We start from the raw sequence: 20456 nt of genomic DNA, 5'->3' as shown, positions 1-20456 counted from the left end.
ACTCTGGGTTGACTGTTCACTCTGTTGGTGGTTTCTTTTGCTATGCAAAATCTTTTTAATAACATTAGATCCCAGTTATTGATTCTTTCTGCTATTGCCTATGCAATTGGAGTTTTGTTCATAAAGTCTTTGCCTATACCATTGTCTTCAAGAGTTCTGTTATTATTATCATCATTATTTTATGGAAAAAAGATAAAACAAACTTTCATAACAAGATGATAGGAGAATACCAACAGCTAATTCACTATATATTATTATCTTTAAAGTCAAAAATCACAGTATAAGGTATGGGCATAAAAATGTGATAAGCTTGTACCAGTAATATCGGCTTATTCAAATTTGTACCATTTTGTGAGCCTGCTGTTAAACTATGTATAGCTTGAAATTGATCACCAAATGGGCTTTAAGGACTTGAATAAATGTCCTAATAATACTTACCAAACTCTTACTCATTAAAAAAAAAATTCACACTCACCTATACTGGGTCACGAGGTTTTACCAGATTGGACTGGTTGGTCAGATGAGGAAAGGAAGCAGTAAGCACTACAGTCAGAATTGTTTTGTTACTGTTTTTCTTTTGATTTCAGTTTTATGAAGCCAGTTATTGAACTTTTATGAACATACTACTTTTTCCAACCTTACCCCCTAATTCTAGATCAACTTCCAGCCTTATTAACAACTTAACCAGTCCAATTATTTCAGTATAGGATGACTGAAATTTGCACCTTTTAAAATTAATTTTTATAAGACAACAAAAAATATAAAAATGACAACTTTATCAAATTTGCTCAGTATAAGAATTGACAGATTGAAGTGACACCTGCCTGAGCAATGCTCAGGATGGTGCCTAAACAAATGCGCTGCCTGAGTGATGTTCAGGACAAACTGTTAAGTCATTAAACTTAGTTTAATTATTTTACAAATTTTAGTATATTTTGTCTCTATTTGCTTGCATATATTTTTCTCTTTGGATAAGACATTCCTTCCCTCACCTGACCAACCAGTCCAATTTGGTAAAACCTGGTGACTCAGTATAGATAAGCATGAATTTTTGTAATGAATAGGAGTTTGGTAAGTATTACAAGGACCATTTATTGAAGTCCTTGAAAATTAAAGAAAATACAGCAATCTAATTATTTGACAGTATCCTAAAATAGAAAGCCTTATTGATCTTTTCCAACCTTTTTTCTAACATAAATAAAAACCATTTGCCAGAGCTGAAATATTGAATGAGTACAGTAGTATATTCCTAAAAATCAGAAACAATTTGCCAGTGTTTTAGTTTTGCCAAAGTAGGTGGTTTCTTTGCTTACACAATTTTCCAGGTGTACATTTATATCCTTGTTAGAAATATTTTTAAGTTAAGTATTAGAAAGCTATTTGATAGAAATAGTTTAAGTAGGAAGAAAGAAGAAAGAAAGATGACTGAAAAATAAACCCATTTGTTTTTCTGCTCATATAGTTTGTAATGTTTGTTTTGACTTCCAAAATGGCCTAACTACCTGCGTGTTTATCCTCCATATTCTCTATGCTTTGTGTGAATGGAAATAGGGATTTAGCCTGCCTGCTCTCCCTTGTTTTGTCCCTCTGTTTATCATCACTGTTTGTATTTTGTAATACCAGGGTATTTTAGAGATGGCACTAAAAAACAAAGAGTGTGTGATCCAGGAAAGGGAACAAGGTACATCTACAGAAGAATTAAGTAACAACATAAAGTAAAAAATGCTAAAATCACAAATAATTTTTCTATCTGGGATGTCACATGTCTGTGATAGTGCACATGATACTTAATATTTCCTATTTCCTAATATTCTCTATTTCCTGATCTGTATAATAAGATAATGAGGATAGTAATACCAGTGCTGTGTAAAGTATTGTATTGATGATGAAGTGAGACAGGATGGGTTTAAAAGTTGTAAAGATGGCCAGACCAGGGCTGAGTAGTACAGTGTGTGCTTATTAGCATGTGCAAGGCCTTGGGTTTGATCCCCAGCACCACAGTAAATAAATAAAAAGTATAAAACACTTTGAAAAATGAACTTACTGTGGTACTAATAGTATTAATGGTTATAATGTAAAAGAAAGAAAGAATGTTGCTTAATATGTTTCTGAGCTTTTTCTGGGGTATTAGTTCTTTATGTTACAAAAACAAAACAAAACAATCACATTGTATATTAAGACCTCAGAGTTACTTTTCAGTTCCTAACTAGTTTTATTTTGTTCTTCGTGTTTTTCACTTTGATAATTTTCTTGGTTTCAGAATCTCCTTTCTTTTTCAAAGTTGCTACCACCTATTTTATACTTGGTTTCTTGTCCTTAAAGACCAGCCAAAATGAAAGAATATAGTTTATAATTTATCCATTTTATTAGCTGTCTTCCCACAGTTAGCATAAGTTGTCTATTTCTTAAGGCTTATGTAAGTAATCATCAAACAGGAAATGAAGCGTAAACAGTATGGAGACTTAACTTCCAAAATCTAATGTTTCCAAAAGTATTCTGATATTTCTAATATCCTTTTTCAGATGAGCCTCAAAACACATGCCCTCTTCTCTGCTTTAATTGAATTTATAAAATTTATTGAGTTGAATTTATAAAAGTTGTTCTTTATTCACTTCCCTGGCTTAGGTTCCTCCTCCCATATTTCTTTACTTTTTGTGACAACCAAATCAGACTTTTTTTCTTAAAGAAAAATTTAGGGTTTTCTTTGGCAGTTCATCTTCTTTTCTTAATATTATAAAATCTAGAGTGCTATTTAAGTTTACAAAGAACTAAAATGAATTGTGAAAATTACTGTATGAATTTAGATCTTTTTTTTTCCTTTGACAATAGGTACATTGGAAGTATAAGAGAAAATGAGCTATCATTTAGACCTCTGATGTTCTCCAATATACCATGAAAATGTCTTAATTTTTTATTAAATTTTTAAAAATTTAGCACTGATAAAGTCTAGATTTATGTTTTTAAGCACTGATAATCATGAATTGATTAGTTCATAAATAGAATTTTCAAAGTAAGTCTATGTAAAGATGATTGTATTATAGTTTTACTTGTTTAAACTTTGTTATGAAAGTGAAGTGGTTATTAGTTACTGTAAAATGATATAATTAATATTATTATTGTCTAGGTATAAATTTATCTGTACCTTTTTTCACTTGATTTTACTTTGTTTTTTCCTAGCTACTTTGACAAGCTATTCTGAAAATATGGAACGCACAAAATATGCTGGAGAAGCCAGTAAAGAATTAGGATCTGGAGGGAACCTAAAGCCTTGGCAGTCTCAAAAATCCAGCATGGACTCCTGTCTATATCGAGTAGATGAAAACATGACTGCTTCCACCTACAGTCTCAATAAGATCCCAGAGAAGAATTTAGAAACAGTTTTATCTCAATCAGTACAGTCCATTCCTTTGTATCTTATGCCACGGCCAAATTCAGTAGCAGGTAAGTGTCTTTTTTTAGCTTTAAAAATAGCCATATTGGGGCTGGGGATTTAGCTCAGTGGCATAAGCGCCTGCCTTGCAAGCAGGCAGTCATGAGTTCGATCCCTGGTACTGATAAAAAGGAAAAAGACAAAAAAAAAAAAAAAAAGCTATATTGCTAGGATAAACAGCAATAAAACCTGTTCTAATAGAATTTAAATTACGTGTTCATCTTTTTAAAGCTATTCTTCCGTGTTTCAATAACACACGTGTAATTTTTTTGAGCCTTGGAGAAGGTTCATCTTCCTTGATCAGTTGCTTTGATCTGCTCTTGAAATATACAAAAATACATTTAAGTCTGAAAGAAAGCCTATGAAATGTATCATCAAACTAATTCGTTTTTTGTTATATATGAAATATTTAAAATTTAGATCGAATTTTTTAATTTTTGAAAACTTTAGTTTTAGCCACGTATGGTAATACATAACTATAATCCCAGAACTTTGAGACGCTGAGGCAGAAGGATCACATATTTGAGCCCAACCTGGCAACTTAGCAACACTCACTCCCAAAATTTAAAAAAAAAAAGATGAGATATTCTGCTCAGTGAGCTAGCCCCGAGTTTAATCCCCTATACCGAGAGAGAGAGAGATATTAAATTTTAGTTTTTAACAAAAAACAAACCCCACGTTATTAGCTACTTAGCAAGACCTGGTATCAAAATTTAAAAATAATTTTAATCTATCAACTGAGGAATGGATAAAAAAAAAGATATGGTACTTTGTACAATGGAATACTACTCAGCCATAAAGAAGGATAAACTTGAAACTTTTATAGGTAAATGGATGAAAATTGAGACCATACTCATTAGTGAAATAAATTATGTATGTGTAATCATCATGTCTCCCTGGTATGCAAAACTGGAAGAGCAAATAAGGTTGAAAATGTACAAAAATATTGTGAAATGGGAAGAAATTGTTAAAAAAGAAAAAGGGGTTAAACTGGGAAAAGGAAGGGAAGAGAGAAAGAAAATGCAGATAAACTATACTATTAGTGTTTCTTAGTTTATAGAAAAGGAAAGTGTGTCCTTATATCGATTGAAGCATTTTTATGCCCATATCTTATACTGTGATTTTTGACTTTAAAGATAATAATACATAGTGAATTCGCTGTTGGTATTCTCCTATCATCTTGTTATGAAAGTTTGTTTTATCTTTTTTTCATAAAATAATGATGATAATAATAATAATTTTAAAAGGACTGGGATGTAGCTCAGTGTGCAGGCCCTGGGTTCAGTCTTCAATACAGCCAAGACAAACGAACAAACAAACAAACAAACTAGTGAACTCGATTATAATGGAATGATACAGAAGGTTAAGTGACTAAAACATGGAGTCATTATTCTTTTATAGCTACTCAAAAATGATGTCAAAGGGATATTTTTAATATAGCTAAGTTGCAGTTTAATAGTTCAGACAGGAGCTTTTGCAGAAATAGACATTCTGACATTTTCAAAATGCATCATCATCTGGAGTTTGTCCAGATTATGAAATAAAAGTTATGTTTGCTTTTCTCACTTTCCTGATGAATGCCTAGATAGATTTATCTCACTGATGCAGGATAATAAAACTTTTGCTGTATATTCCCAGATATAATTACTTGTTTTCACAGATAACAATGCAGTCCTTCTTGCCATTCCCACTGCCTTTCCTGCCTATTCTAATCCATTATTTTTGTTCTTCCCTGTGGTAAAATGATCAGTGTCTGTTACCATGTGATTCTGGGGAATGGCTCATCTAAAAGATTAGTGACTACACAAAACTTTTGTGTTCTTTATGATTATTTACTTTTACATAATGGTAGCAAGACTTTTTTTTCTCCTAGGTTCTTCTAGACATACTGATCCCCATCTATCATGTCATATTAGAATCCTAGAGTGTTGTAACTTAAGAAGAGAATCAATCAAATTGTCTTTGCAGAAGGGAACTGTTTAAATTCTTGCTTATATATAAATGGGGAAATGTAGCTACTAAATTTTAAAGTCATCCAAGTTTACTTCATCTCTAGTCTAATGATTTCTAAGAAAATGCTGGCTCTATTACTTGACAAAGGACTTGAGCATTAGTAGGAACCAGAGATAAAAGCTTTATTTCATTGGGCCATGTAGTTAGTCTCAGTGAACTATGTCAATTCAAGGCTGGGTATCTCTGTCGCTACTTAATATTAACATTCTGTTAAAATTGTGTCCTATCTTGTGTTGCTTATGCTTCCTATTTATTTTATATGTATCCCTATAGAACCACTTTTCCATGTATTAATCAAGAACCTTCTCATTTGTGTAAATCTGTCCAGCTCTTCAGTAGCATCTGTTAGCCCAAGCATATCCTATAACTGTTCTGCCTCTATATTAGTGAAGTGCTCCCTGATTCTTGTAGCATTTTGTGCCTTTAGCCCTGTAGGAAGAATGAAACAACTTAGCCTTAGTAAATGCAATATTTTGATATTAATCTGAGAAAGCCATCCTGGCTACTTTTCAGTCAGTTATAGGCCATGAAGCATCTACCAACTCACCTAATGCCTGGCCACCTTTCCAGGCTAAACTCAGATATTCCCTTCTTCATGAAGTGTCATCATCCCCTTACTTTGGCAGGTACAGGTAGTTTTGTCATCCTCTAAACTCTAGTTTGTGTATATATTTTCTACAGTCCACTTTGCATTGTTTGCAGCTGTTGCTTTGCTCTGACTACTAAATATAAATGTTTGAGATTAAAAACAGAGTACTCCAGTAGTTGAACTGTAACTGTCAGTTGAGTTAACTAACCAGTATAGAAACGAGGCAACTTGTGAAATTAAATAAAAATAACAGTACAGTAATGAATCCAATAGTGTTTTTTAATTCTGCCATCAAATCTAGATATTTCATAGAAGGGATTATCCCCCCAGTCACACACAGAATACAGATACCTTTATTTAAGGAAAACACACACACACACACACACACACACACACACACACCCCAGAATCTACATAAGATAGAAACAATTTTGGATTTACTACTATCTCAATATCTTATTTATTCTAGAATCACAACCTGTGGTTTTCTTTAATATATAGAATGTATAAGCAACATTTAGTATTCTTTTTAAAGTCTTATTTCACCAAAGGAATAGTCAGCAAACCAGCACTCCAGGGCCAAATTTGATCCACCCTGTTTTGTAAGTAAAGTTTAGTTTCAGCACAGCCACACTCATGCATTCATGTAGGGCTGTTTTGGCCCCATAGTAACAGTTCAGTATTCCCCACATGAACCATCTGGCACACAGAGCCTAATTATTTACTGTCCTGGCTTTTATAGAAGGGCCTCCAACCTCCATTTTAAAATTTTCCTGGCATTCATATTCATTTGTCTCAACTTACCCCTCAGCTGTACTTATCAGATAGATATCTTGCAGATAGTGTTATCAGAGAAATTGTTTTAGGTTTTTATGCACAAGTTTTATGATATATTTCATGTAACTTCACAAATTGCATAGTGATTTTAAAAAATTGTAAGAAATTCTGTGAGAGGAAAATTACTATTTAGATATACCTAGATGAGATAACAAGGACTCTATCTAGGGCTTAAAAGAGGCCTCTTAAGTTTTGTTTTCCTCTTAAGGTTTTGTTCTTACATTTTGTCCTTAAGTTTTTATAATGTGAATTTAGCTAGACTGTCATCATCATTGTGGTACATAGATAATGTCCAGTAAGAAATTGTTTATCTCCGTGCATGTTAAGTCTTTGTTTTCAGAATTTAGCTTTTCAATAAGACAGTATAAAAGTATTTAAGTTCAAAGGAGTAGATTAAGGTGATGTGATAGTAAAATACACATAAGAGTTTACAGAAAGACGAACAGGAACAAGGAAGACGTGGCAGCAAGAAGTTAAAGAACTTGGCACATAATTAGTATTTCTGTGTGACTAGAACATGGAGTACAAGGAAGTAATGTTAGAAAATATTGTTAAAAGTAATACAAAAATACCTTATATATGGTGATAGTAAGTATTGGATTTTTATCTTGGTAGTGGAAAATACTTTAAGAAGTTTAAGCAACAGCTGTATTACCAAGTTTTCAGTTTAGAAAAATGCCTATATTTATCTAAATTTGACTATATTTATCTATATAGAATAAATTGGAGGATTCTACATAAGTAGAATACTCATGAAAAAGATAGTGTTTACCAGAACAGTGTGACAATATTTGTATTAGTTTATTCATAATACCAAATGTTCATCAACAGTAGAGTTGTTAAATACATTGTGTACAGCAGTGAAAAAGAAATGTACAGAGTACAGGGGATACATTTAGTACATTTCACAGATGTGTTGAACATAAGTCAGACACAAGTCAGCCATGGTGGCATACTCCTATAATTCCAATGTTGTGGAGGCTGAGGTAAGAGGATCACCTCGAGTTCAAAGTCAGCCCAGGCACATAGTAAGTTCACGGCCAACCCATTGAGACCCTGTCTTTAAAAAAAAGACCCCAAAATGTATATGGCTAATGAAGTATGTATATTCATATAGAAGTTCAGAAAAATAGAACTATTATATTACTAGAGTGATAAAATCAAAGTAGCCATTACCTTTTGTAGAATTGTTGACTAAGGGAGCTTTCTGTCTTAAGCTGAATAATGGTCACATGGGTTTGTACATATATAAAAATTGAGCTGTATACTTAAAATGTATAAACTATGCAAATCATACCGCAGTTTTAAAAATAGATAAATTATATTTAGATCTCCTGTCCTAGGAGACATAACTAGATCTTTGTCTAACATACCTATTTTTAGTGTTGCTTAACCCAGTAACTTTAATAAATGGGTTGTTATTTGAGTCCTATTTTATTGATAGAATAAACCTAGACTCTGTACTGAAACTAGCCAAAAATGTCTATTACTGCCACTTTAGTTCAGTGTTTGCATAGTTCAAATCCTAAAGCATCTCTGTGAATTTTTAAACCATTTTTTCAAAAGCAACTATATTGAGCCATAGTTTACATACTATAAAATTTGCACGTTTCAAGTGTGTAGTTCATTAATATTTAGTAAATCTGTCAAATTATGTAACCTTCACTATAAATCAGACTTAGAACATTTTTATAATGATAATGAAATCCTTCCAATTTATTTAATGTTGATCCTATTGCTACCCCTGTCCCAAGCAACCACTGACCTACTTTCTAACTATAACACTTTTAACATTTCATATAAATAGAATTACATGTATTGCCTTCTTTTACTCTTTCAAAAATGTTTTTGAGGTTCATCTTTGACAAAAAAAAAAAAAGTACCAGTTCATTCTCCTTTATTGCAAGCAGTATTCCAGTGTACGCTATCCATTTAGCAATAGATGAATGTTTAAGTTGTTTGCAGTTCTGAGCTATTGCCAGTACTGCTGCTGGAAATATTTGTGCATAAGCCTATGAATGGACATATATTTTCATTTCTTTTAGACAGACACCTAGGAATGGAAATGCTCTCTCATATGGTAAATTCATGTTTAACTTTTTAAGAAATTGCCAAACTATTGTCCAAAGTGGTTGTGCCAGTTTACATTCCTACCAGCAACATATAGGGTTCCTCCTTTTCTACATCTCCGTCATCATTTGTTATTATTTTATCTTTTTTTGTAGGTCTTTTGAAAGCTGTGAAATGCTATTTGGTTGTAGGACTTGTTGCAGGGGTTTTTGTTGCATTTTGTTTACTTTTTGTGGGACAGGATCTCACTGTGTAATCCATGCTGACCTTGAACTCACAGTATTCCTGCCTCAAGTCTCCCACACACTGGGACATACCACCTCTCCCAGCTTTTTTGGTTTTGCAGTCCTGGGGATTTAGTATGGGATGATTGTAGTTTTAACATGTATTTTACTAATGTTTAATATTAATTTAGTATTGTGCTTATTTTGTGTATATATTTGCTACTAACATATCTCCTTTACTGAAATTTATATTCAACCTTTTGCATATGTTTTGAGTGAGTTGTCTTATAGAGTTTCAAGTACGTGCTATATAATCTGGAAACAAGTTTGGTCAAATAATATGTTTGTTGCTTTTTTTTTTGTTTTTTGTTGTTTATTCATTTGTTTGGTTTTTATTTCTGTTCTTTAGTGATATGTTTTGAATCATATAAACATGTAAATTTTAATGAGGTTTATTTATCAAAAAAATGTTTTGTGGTCCCTGCACCAAACTTTGGAGGTGCATCCCAGCCAGCCATACCATCCTGAGATTCTAAACTTCTCCCAGTCAGGTGCAGGGCCCTGGCACCATACTCCTGGAGTGTGTTCCAGGTAGCCACCTGGGTCCTAGAGTTTCTGAACTTACTTGGCCAGGTACAAGACCCTAGCACCACACTCTGGGGGTATGTCCCTCCTAGCTGCATGGAGGATCTGAGCTCTACCTGTACAGTGCAATCTGTCAGGGTAATGGCCAACCAGCATCACAGGTCACAGAGGCACAATGTCCTGCCAAGCCCAGAGCTCAAGAGCTGTCCATCAGGGAGTGATCAGCATAGTCAACAGGTCCTGAAGATTTTGAGCTTTGTCCATCACAGCATGAGGCTCTGGTGCCATAGATCAGGGGTGTGCTCCAGCTAGCCATGTGTTTATTGTAGGATCAAAGCTCTGCCCAGCACAGTGTTCCAGTGCAATCCATTGGGAGAGTGCCTGGTCAGCCACATAGTCCCAGAGTAAAATGACAAAAGATCAATCTCAGTCCTTCAGCCCACCAATAACAAACCCAGGAGACAATGAAGACCCTGGAAATCACACAACTGAACTTTCTGAAATGAAATAAAGAAATAACTCCCATGAAGCTATAGAGGAAATCAGATTAGAAATAATTTCCCAGTAAAAATGATAAACATTATGAAAGAAATGTTGAGTATATCTAAAGAAGATCTAGATTAAAGTATAGAGAAACATAAGAAAACCTTGGATGAATAATATAAGACAATTACAATGCATAAAACATATTCAAAGGAATAGTCAGGAAATTAAAAATTCCATTGAAATCTGGCAAAACCACTTGAATGCAGCTGAAGACAGACTCTCTGACTTTGAGGACAGGATGGAAGCTTATGATCATGAAAGTAAAGGTCTCTTAAAAATAACAAGGAGCCAGGAAACAAAAATAAACAGCTACAAAATGATGCAAAGAGAAACAATGTAAGACTGACAGGTATCAGCAAAAAAGCAAGGGTCTACAAATTATAAGACTATTTACTTAAACAATAGCAGAAAATTTTCCAAACGGGGGAAAAGAATCTGATATTCAGGTAAGTGAAACATATAGAACCCCAATTAACCATAACGAAATTAAATCTTCACCCAAACATATAATAATTAGGGTCTGAGAAATTCATTACTAGAACAGAATGTTAAAACCTGTCAAAGAAGCAAAACAAATCACCTCTGAAGAAAGCCTATCAGAATCATGACAGACTTCTCAACACAAACCTTCAAGTCAAGAAGAATTTGGCATGAAGTATTTCAAGTCCTGAAAGAAAACAACTTCCAACAAAGGAAAATATGGGGAAATAAAATATTTCCATGACAAAGAACAACTGAACAAATTCATGACCACCAAATCAGTGTTACAAAGAGTACTGAAAGATACTCTAGAAAGAGATACAGATAACTACAATGCCAAGAACAACAGCAGAAGGAAACCACTAAGCAGGGCAAACGATTAAATGGAAAAAGTAGAAAACCAATAACAGAAACAACATGGCAGGGTTAAGTCAGTACGTATCAGCTGTGTCCATCAATATAAATGGTCTCAACCCACCATTGAAAGGAAACAGAATGGCAGAGTAGAGTAAAGAAAATCCAGCAACATGCTGTATACAAGAAACATATTTAACAAAAGTCATAGAATAAAAGTCAAAGGTTAGAAAACAATACTCCATGAGACAAGAATCCAGAAGAAAGCAGAGTTAGCTATTTTCCTTGCAGACAACATGAACTTAAAACCAAGAATGATCAAAAGAGATAAAGAAAGTCACTACGTACTTGTTAGGGGGAACTTTGAAGAGGAAGAGATCACAATCATAAATATGTATGCACCAAATATGGGAATATCCATTATGTAATACAAATCTTAATAAACATGACAAATCAAATAAGCAAAAATACAGTTATAACTGGGGCCCTTAACACCCCATTGTCACAAAGAGACAGCAAAAAAGAAGCAAAAACACCCCGTTGTCACAAAGAGACAGCAAAGAAGAAGCAAAAATATCAGCCAAGAAATAATAAACTGAATCATACTTGTGAACAAATGGACATAGTATATGTGTACTGAGTGTTCCAACAACAAAAAATACACATTCTTTTCAACTGCATATAAGTCATTCTCTAAAACAGACCATATACTATCCCATCAGACATGCTTAAGTAAATGTATAGGAATTGAAATAACCCCATGCACAATAAAATTGTAAATTGATGACCAAAAACCCCATAAGGACCCCAATAACATTATGGAAATTAAGTAACAGTCTCCTTAACAACCAATGGGTCACAGAACAAATTAAAGGAGAAACTAAACAATATCTGCAGTCAAATGAAAATGCAAATACAACTTACTGGAACCTGTGGGACAGAGGGAAATTTTTAGTTGTAAACTCCCATATCAGGAAAATGGAATGAACACTAATAAATAACCTAATGCTGCACCTTAAATTTCTAGGAAAAGCAGAGCAACTCAAGTTCAAAGCCAAAAGAAGGAGGAACGTATAAAGATCTTGATGACAACATAGGGGTAGACAGAGTTTATGAACAAAAATCAAAATGCACAGAAAGTACTTCAAAGAATCAACAACTGGGATCTCATCTTATTAAAAAGGTTTTGCATGTCAGAAGAAATCTCTAACAGACTGAAAAGAAAACTCACAAACTGGGAAAAAATCTTAGCTAACTGTCCCTCAAAGGACTTCTATCTAGAACATATAGAGAATTTTAAAAAATAAGGCCCTCCAAATTGAAAGACTCCAATCCATAAATGAGCATCTGAATGAATACATGCTTCTCAACTAAGAAATACAAATGGCAAATAAATATATGAAAAAATGTTTAACATCATTGTCTTTTGAGAAATGCAAATTAAAACAACACTGAGATTCCATGTCACTCAGAAACAATGGCCAAGATCAAGAAATCAACCAGTAACAAATGCTTGGGAGGCTGTAGGGAAAAAAGAACTCTTCTCCACTGTTGAGAATGTAGATTGGTACAACCATTGTGGAAATCAGTCTGGAGATTCTGCAAAAAGCTAGGATTAAAGATTCGATTTGACCCAGTTATCCCACTTCTGGGCATTTTCTCAAATTGAAAACATCATAAAACAGTGATATATGTACACCAATGTTTATAGCAGCACAATTTGTAATAGCCAAATCTTGGAAACAACCTAAATGCCCATCAGCTGAGGAATCGATAAAAGATGTGGTATTTAATACAATGGAGTACTACTCAGCTATGAAGAAAGATTACGTTGAGGCCTTTGTAAATAAGTGGACGCGACTTGAGACTGTTACCCAAGTGAAATAAATCACATGTGTAAATACCATATTGTCTCCCTACTGTAAAAAACTGAAAGAGCAAATACAATCCAAAATCTACAATAAATATTTTATAAAAGTAAGACACGGCTCAAGGAGGAAAAGTAACTGAGGTAGGGGAAAGGAGGAAAAAGGAAGGAAAAAGGAAAGAGACATATACACACACATAAAATAGCTAAGATGACTATACTAGTAATTGTATTAGTGCTTGGAAAAGTACAGTTAATACACATGATTAGATCAATTTTACATGTATCTGCTAATCTAAACAACCCTTTTGAAGATAACAATATGTAATATTACAGCTATTGTGAAATTCATATTATTTTGTTTGGAAAATCTATAGTGTTATTCTTTGAGGGTTTGTTGTTGTTTGTCTCTTTGCTTTTTGTTTTTCTTTTCTGTGTCTTTTTCTCTTAAATAAAAAATGTTTTGTGAACTGTGCTTTTGGTGTCACTGTGTGTAGTATTTGTATCAACTATTATAAAACAGTGATTTCAAAAAAAAAAAAAACAGTGATTTCCTCTGTGTTACTAGAGTTTATTTAATTGGAAAATACTTCTTCCTGTATAGACTTAAGTGTATTCTTCCTCTTTTCATTCTCATTCTCCTTCTCATATTAAAATATTAAAATTATTATCCTAAATTTTTATGCCTGTAGATCTTTATTGTTGATTTTTCCTTACAGTGTGTCATCCCATAATATTAGTCCTTCCAACATAATAGAATGTTTTTCATTTGTAAAGCTGTACTGATTTTGCCTATAAGAAGTTAAATGTATCATCAGAGGCCAAATAGCTCTATCCTGAAAAATAGAATTTTACACTGTTGAAGTAGTACACAGTGACTTTTGAACAAAATTGTTTGTGAGAGAATTATTACTTGTCAGTATTGAACATAAAATACAAGCAGATTTACTATTTCCCCAGGGCAATTCATAGGTGAGAGAATGGTTTGTATTGGGTTGTTTTCTGTTTCTGAAAACCCTGGTTTTGCTATGTTCACAAAGAAACAGGGACATAAGCTCTAAACCAAATGAGTCCCCCACTTTCATGTTGAAATGTTTCCAGAATGTAGAAAAACCATCACTTTCATAGACCGTGTATTTGATAAAACTGTAATTCTTGGCAGCTTAAATGATTAGACATCTAAGTCAGTTTTTAAATTTTCTTAGTTTAGGAGAGGTCTGTCGCCTCATTTTATCTATGAATATACATTTTTTGCTTTATTATTGCACATAGAAGTGATTCCTCAAAAGACTGAGTACTCAGATTTCCATGATAATAAGAATGACTGAGGATTTCAGTCATTGAAATGAGTTTCAAATAGAAAAATTCCTGTATATTTATACTTACTAAATCCTGTATATTTATACTTACTAAATTTTCTAAACATACTAACTTTGGAGCAAGGTGAAAGATGAGGAGTGATGAATGCTAGCAATAAAAGACCTTTTTCAAATCCAACTCGTAAATTTACCTTTTTTAAACATGATCTTATTATAAATTATATAATTACTTTAGACCAATTATGGTTAATAATGAGGTACACAAATACCATTTATATCACATTGAGAATGATGCAGATTTCCCCATCTTGAGGATGACAGTATGCAATATAGCAAATATGGGAGATTTTTTTCTATCTTGTCTTTGAAGGCCAGTATTGTTTTCACTGTTTTGCTTTGTTCTGATTAATTGTTTTGCTCTATTCATTATTCTGTTTTGATTGGTTTTATACTGTTCTGTCTTTAATTTTGCCATTCCTGATTGAATGGACAACTATTCCATTGTAGTCGGGTTGTACAAAGAGAACAATTCAGATCAGGACATGGAATTTATAATATTTTTATAATGGTCACCAGACGTTAACACAGGAAAATGCAGGAAATCTATCCGCAACACCAACGGCATAGATTAATTAGTCAAGAGTCTAAACCCCACGGCAATGTCCCACATGAGTCCAGATAAAAACCCAGAGCTCAGGGCAATGCCTCCCACGAGTCCAACTAGAGGTCCAGAGCCCACAAGAAGGACTCACGCGAGTCTCTTTTACGGATTCGTGCCGGGAAGACCCAAGGGTCAGTGGTGGAAGCCAGAAGTCTGCACCAGCAGGATGACGGAGCTGTGCTAGTGGGATGAGGGTTCTACACTGGAGCCGAGAAGTCACACACCTAAGAGCGGGGCTGTCCTGAAAGGCACCACAGCTGTCCTCAGCGACACGGAGGCCCCGAGCTCCTCCTACAACAAGCGCAGTTGGGTACTTGCCAGGAAGCAGCCTGATGAGTTCATCCTGGAGACCAGACAGTACATGTCTTCCCCCTCCGGAGCCGGGAAGCAATGCTCGATGTGAAGACCTCCAGGAGAACCAACAACTCAGACAGCAACTCGTAGGAGAACCCACAATGTCTCCTTAACGCCTCAACCCTCTCAACACCTCTCTTCTTCTCCACCTATTTATCCTGGCAACCCTCCTCAGGTGGAGCATCTTCTCTCAATGCATGCTGATGTAATCCAGCTGTCGTTAAGTTTTCAAACCATAACACTATGGTACCCATTATTGTTTTCCCAGTATGCTGCTCTGAAGTTCTGTACCATTTTCAATGCATTGTTTTGATTGGCTTTGTTCTATCTTGTTTTGTTGTATTTTAATATCCTTAAAATTTAAAAAAATAAATTTCCTCATCTTGGGAAGAGGATCTTTTTTTGTGTGTTTGTTTTTGGGTTTTTTGCCGTGTATTTGGCATCTTTATAAGCATTTTTGTATTGTCCTGGCATTTGTACTTGCAAAGACAGTGAAATCAACATATATAGAAATATTTATGGAGACATTTTTTCTGAGTGTTTTACTTAATTTATAAGGAAAAATAAATATCAAACTCTTAAAATATTGATGTATTAAAATAAAGGTCTGATTAATATAGGTATAAGAATATTGGAAAAATAGATTCAGTTATATACTCATAAACATAAAAACTATTGAATTTGAGCTGTACCAATTCAAACTCCTTGTTTCACAGAGGAGGATAATACTATTTGCTGAAAACATAAGAACTTTTATCTTGAATAATGAAGTGATTGTGAATGTATTTTGGCAGTCTGCAGCCTTGGCGTGGATATTTTCTATGGTAGTAACTGAGTTTTACAAATAAAAATTTAGATGTTCATATTTTTTAAATTAAAATTCTAAAATATAAAAAATTAAACTATAAATTTTATTGTTTTCAAAATTAAATTGCTGTTGCATACTTGTGTTGATAAGAAATAGAAGACCATTGTGGACTTGTGGTTGCACGTTAGAAATTATCAGAGAAGCTGTTGGTCATCCTTGATGTATTAAAATAAAATTGGCAGTGAGTTGAAGGGATGTGACAAGCAGGAAATGTTCACTTGCAACAGCTATTGTCAGTGCTTTGTGTGAAAAGTATCAGGGAATCATACAAACAGAAACATCAGTTTAATACAAACTCACCATCTACTTGTTAAGGCGTGGAGATGCACATTTTGCTTAAGGATCTTAAAAGTCAGGTCAGTGCAGAATGGGAATCTAGAAGGGTTCAATCAGAAATTGTAATGCAGATTTTACCAAAAATAAAAATTAGACTTTTCAGGAGTCAGAATATTTGCTTCATGGATCAAGGGTGAAAGGACAACTGAATGGCTTCTTCTTGGTCAGGCAGTAGAAAACAGGTCAGCTAGAATGATAATTTTGCTACCATATTCTGTTTGTAACTGATATAAGAAGAAGTAATTTAGATTGACTTCCAAATTCAATATAGAAGTTTTTTTACATTTTTATGGCAAATATTGCCTACTGGATTTTTTTTTCTGCCCACTTTTGATGCACTTACAAATTTTCTTAATTTTTTTTTAAAAAATGTGTCAGTTAAGTGGAATCTAAGTGAATGGTTCTCAGGTTGTTCTGGTCCAATAAAATTTCAAAAATATATTTCTCCTTTTTTCCTTTAATTTCTCTATAAAAATGAGGCTTTTTAATTAATCATCTTATCATTTTCCCATTTAAAGTTCTGTGCTTTTATATAAAAATTTTATTGTAAGTTTGTGTTTCTATTTCCTCAATTCACTTGAACTCATCAGTTATCTCATACTTGTATCTCATAAATGTTCATTAAATATTTTTATAGACAACTAAGTTGAGTAGAAATATTCTAGGTAGTTAGAGCTAGGCCCTTCAGGAAGTCAGTGCAAAAGATGAAAACATACAACTGTGGCTGGAAGCGCATTTGTTGGAGGCCAGGCCCCAAAATAAAGACAGAATGACCTGGCCTACATACCTCCCTAGGGGATAAGACAATTGATATCACCTGGTCCAATAATGTCTAGATAGACATCAGTCATCCTGGTGGGTGACTAGGAATCCTGATCCATCCCTTCCTAAAGATCTTTGTTCTTTCCATGTACAATTGCTATGTAACCTGCTTCCCGTTAGATCAATATTACCTAACAGGCTATACTTACAGTCTTATTGGTTAATCATTGTTTTGACCCATGTAATACCCACTTTGCAATTTTTCTGTATAAAACCTTGAAAAGTGGGACTCATTGACAACCTACTTTCAAGACCTCTTCTGTCAGTCATGAACTATTACAATAAAGCTTTCCTACTCTTAACCTCTGTTGTTCCTTAAAATTCATTCTTTAATTTTAAAAATCACAAACTCAACAGTTATCTGACGTCTTACAGGTTAAGAGTAACATTTATTTCCCTTGATCATTATCATTAATTTAATCTGACAGAATTATCTTTTATAAAAAAGACTTGAAGTACAATTTCACTTCAAGAGTGGTACCATGACATAGAAATATATGTGTTCATATAGAGATCATTGATCTTTGTATAGGATAATGATGTTCAAGACATTATTAGACCCTTTTCTTCCAAAATACCCTAGAAGATGAAAGTTAATTTATTACTTATTGCTTACATGTAGCTGAAACACAGTGTGTATGTGTGATACAATACTCAGTCATTACACAGATATTTTTTGAGCATGAATACCAGGTACTCTTCAGAGTGCTGTAGTATCAGTTAACAAAACAAAAGTTCCCGTCATCGTGCAACTTACCTTCTACTTAGAAAAAATAAAATAAATGTAATAAGTAAGTCATTAATATAGTATGATAGTCATATATGCTGTGGAAAAAAACTAAAAGCGAGAACCAGCAGTATATGATGAAAGATATTACAAACATTGTTAAGCCCAGCATGTTATTTTAATGATGTGCATTAAGCATTAGAAAAACAGTGAGGAAGATAAGGATATAGTCAGACAGATTATTAAGTCTAAATAAGATTCATCTGGAATTCATTTCTACGTCGACTATTGTGTGCAAAATACTCTTACTGTGAATGTATAGGATGATCAAACATAAATCAGATATTTCCTCTTGTCCTTGAGATCCCTGTTATCATCCATGAGGAAAGGTAGATACATAAACAAAGCTGAGTAACACACATTCTAAATAACTATGTATGTGTTTGATTAAGAAATCAGTAAGGGAAGGCAAGAAGGTGCAGCCTGAGCAAGTTTTTTACTGAGATCAGATTGACACAATATGATGAAGATGTTTTCTTAAAGAATAACATGGAAATGAAAAGATTCAAGTGATTGAGGAACTGTTTATATAATCCCATTTGTCTGTTCATGCTTTTGTTTCCTATGCTTCTGGCGTCTTATCCAAAAATTGCTTGCCATTCCAGTGTCATGATCAGGGAAGTGTGGGATTTTTTCCTACTAATTTTGTAATTCCAGGTCTTATGTTTAAGTCTTCAATCCATTTTTGTATATGATAAAGTAAGAATCAAATTCTGTTCTTCTGTTTGTGGATATTGATTTTCCCAGCACTATTTATGGAAGACACTGTTTCTTCCCCAGTATGTGTTCTTAGTACTTTTATCAGTGATTAGATTTGTGGATTACTTTTAGGTTCTCTATTCTGTTCCATTGTCATATGTGTTTATATTTATGCCAGTACCAATATTGATTGCTCAGTCTTTTTTTTTTTTTTTTTTAAATCGGTACTGGGGATCGAACTCACGACCGCCTGCTTGCAAGGCAGGTGCTTATGCCGCTGAGCTAAATCCCCAGCCCCGATTGCTCAGTCTTGAAGTATATTTTGAAGACAAGTTGTATAATGCCTCCTGCTTTGTTCCTTTTTCTGGAGATTAGCTTGTTTATCCAAGGTTTCTGTATTTCCATTACAAATTATAGTATTTCTTCTGGCCATATAAAGAATGCCATTGGTATTTTGAATCTGTAAATCATTTTGGATAGCATGGATATTTTAACAGTATTGATCCTTCAATCAATCCATGAACATAGGAGGTCTTTATATTTTTTTCTGTGTGTCTTCATCAGTTCATTTCATCAATGTTTAGTAGTTTTCAATGTATAACTCTTTGTTTAAATTTATTCCTATGTTATTTATTAATTTATCTTGTAGCTATTGTAAATGGGGTTGCTTTCTTAATTTGTTCTTTTTCTCAAGTTTAAATATATAAACTATAAACTAACTTTCAGAGACTTGCTTCCTCAGAGAAACTGTATCTGCAATTTGGGTAATACTTATTTGGCTGTGTTTCCAATAGATACAAATAACTAAAAAGGAAATATGAAGTATATGTATTGTCGAGCACATTTTAATCAGCTTTTCTCATATTTGAGCACAAAGAACATTAACATAATAGAATATCAAACTTTGCATTGTATTAATAGTGATGACCTGACTTGATTTTCACTGTGTATCTCAAACTATCTTTATTATTTGATTTAAGATAGAAAAATAGAATAGTTCAACATTAGAACTAAGTGAAAATCAAATGAAAACAAATCTGAGATTTAGAATTGATAGGGCACAACTAATCCAAAGTGTGAGTAGAATATTTCAGGATTGTATCATAAAAACTACTTTAAACAGTTCATGCTAATCATATTTCACAAAATGACACTCTGAATTCTTTATAAATCAAATCTGAGTTACAGTCATGTGCTACATCACACATTTCAATTCTAAATTTTCTGGGCCAAGATTCAACCAACAGTGGATGGTATATATCACAATGATCCCATGAGATTATATTCCCTACTTCATAGCCATCTTAGTATATGTTTGTGTATATACACTCAATGGTGTTTACATAATGACAAAATCACCTGATGACATTTTCTTGTAACATATCCTTGTCCTTAAGCAACACATGGCCATATATATATTTCATTTTATTCTCCTTGTTTGATTGATTTTTGTTTTGTGTTTGTTTGGGGTGCATGTGTGCACGTACTAGTATGCACTGCACACTAGTATGTCAGGGCCTCATACCTGCTAGGCAAGCACTCTAATCATTGAGCTACACTCCCACTTCCCACATTCATTCTTGGTATTAGCTTATTCTGCCTTTCTGACCACATA

The 20456-nt window shown here is 33.6% G+C and overlaps 1 protein-coding gene across 12 annotated transcripts in view; it reads left to right on the top strand.

Annotated features, from left to right (window-relative positions):
• The window catches only part of Tanc2 (tetratricopeptide repeat, ankyrin repeat and coiled-coil containing 2), a 463309-nt gene that overhangs the window by 278868 nt on the left and 163985 nt on the right, over positions 1-20456 (top strand). For all 12 annotated transcript variants that reach the window (XM_063242114.1, XM_063242113.1, XM_063242108.1 and 9 more), the window contains one exon: positions 3178-3441. In XM_063242114.1, the coding sequence (XP_063098184.1) occupies positions 3178-3441 (264 nt within the window). The remainder of the gene's footprint in view (positions 1-3177; positions 3442-20456) is intronic.

Source organism: Cavia porcellus, unplaced genomic scaffold, assembly GCF_034190915.1.
Source record: "Cavia porcellus strain 051 isolate PalLab524CR breed Dunkin Hartley unplaced genomic scaffold, mCavPor4.1 scaffold_32, whole genome shotgun sequence".
In the NCBI taxonomy this organism is placed as follows: Eukaryota; Metazoa; Chordata; class Mammalia; order Rodentia; family Caviidae; genus Cavia; species Cavia porcellus.
This window is presented reverse-complemented; position numbering and strand designations above follow the sequence as displayed.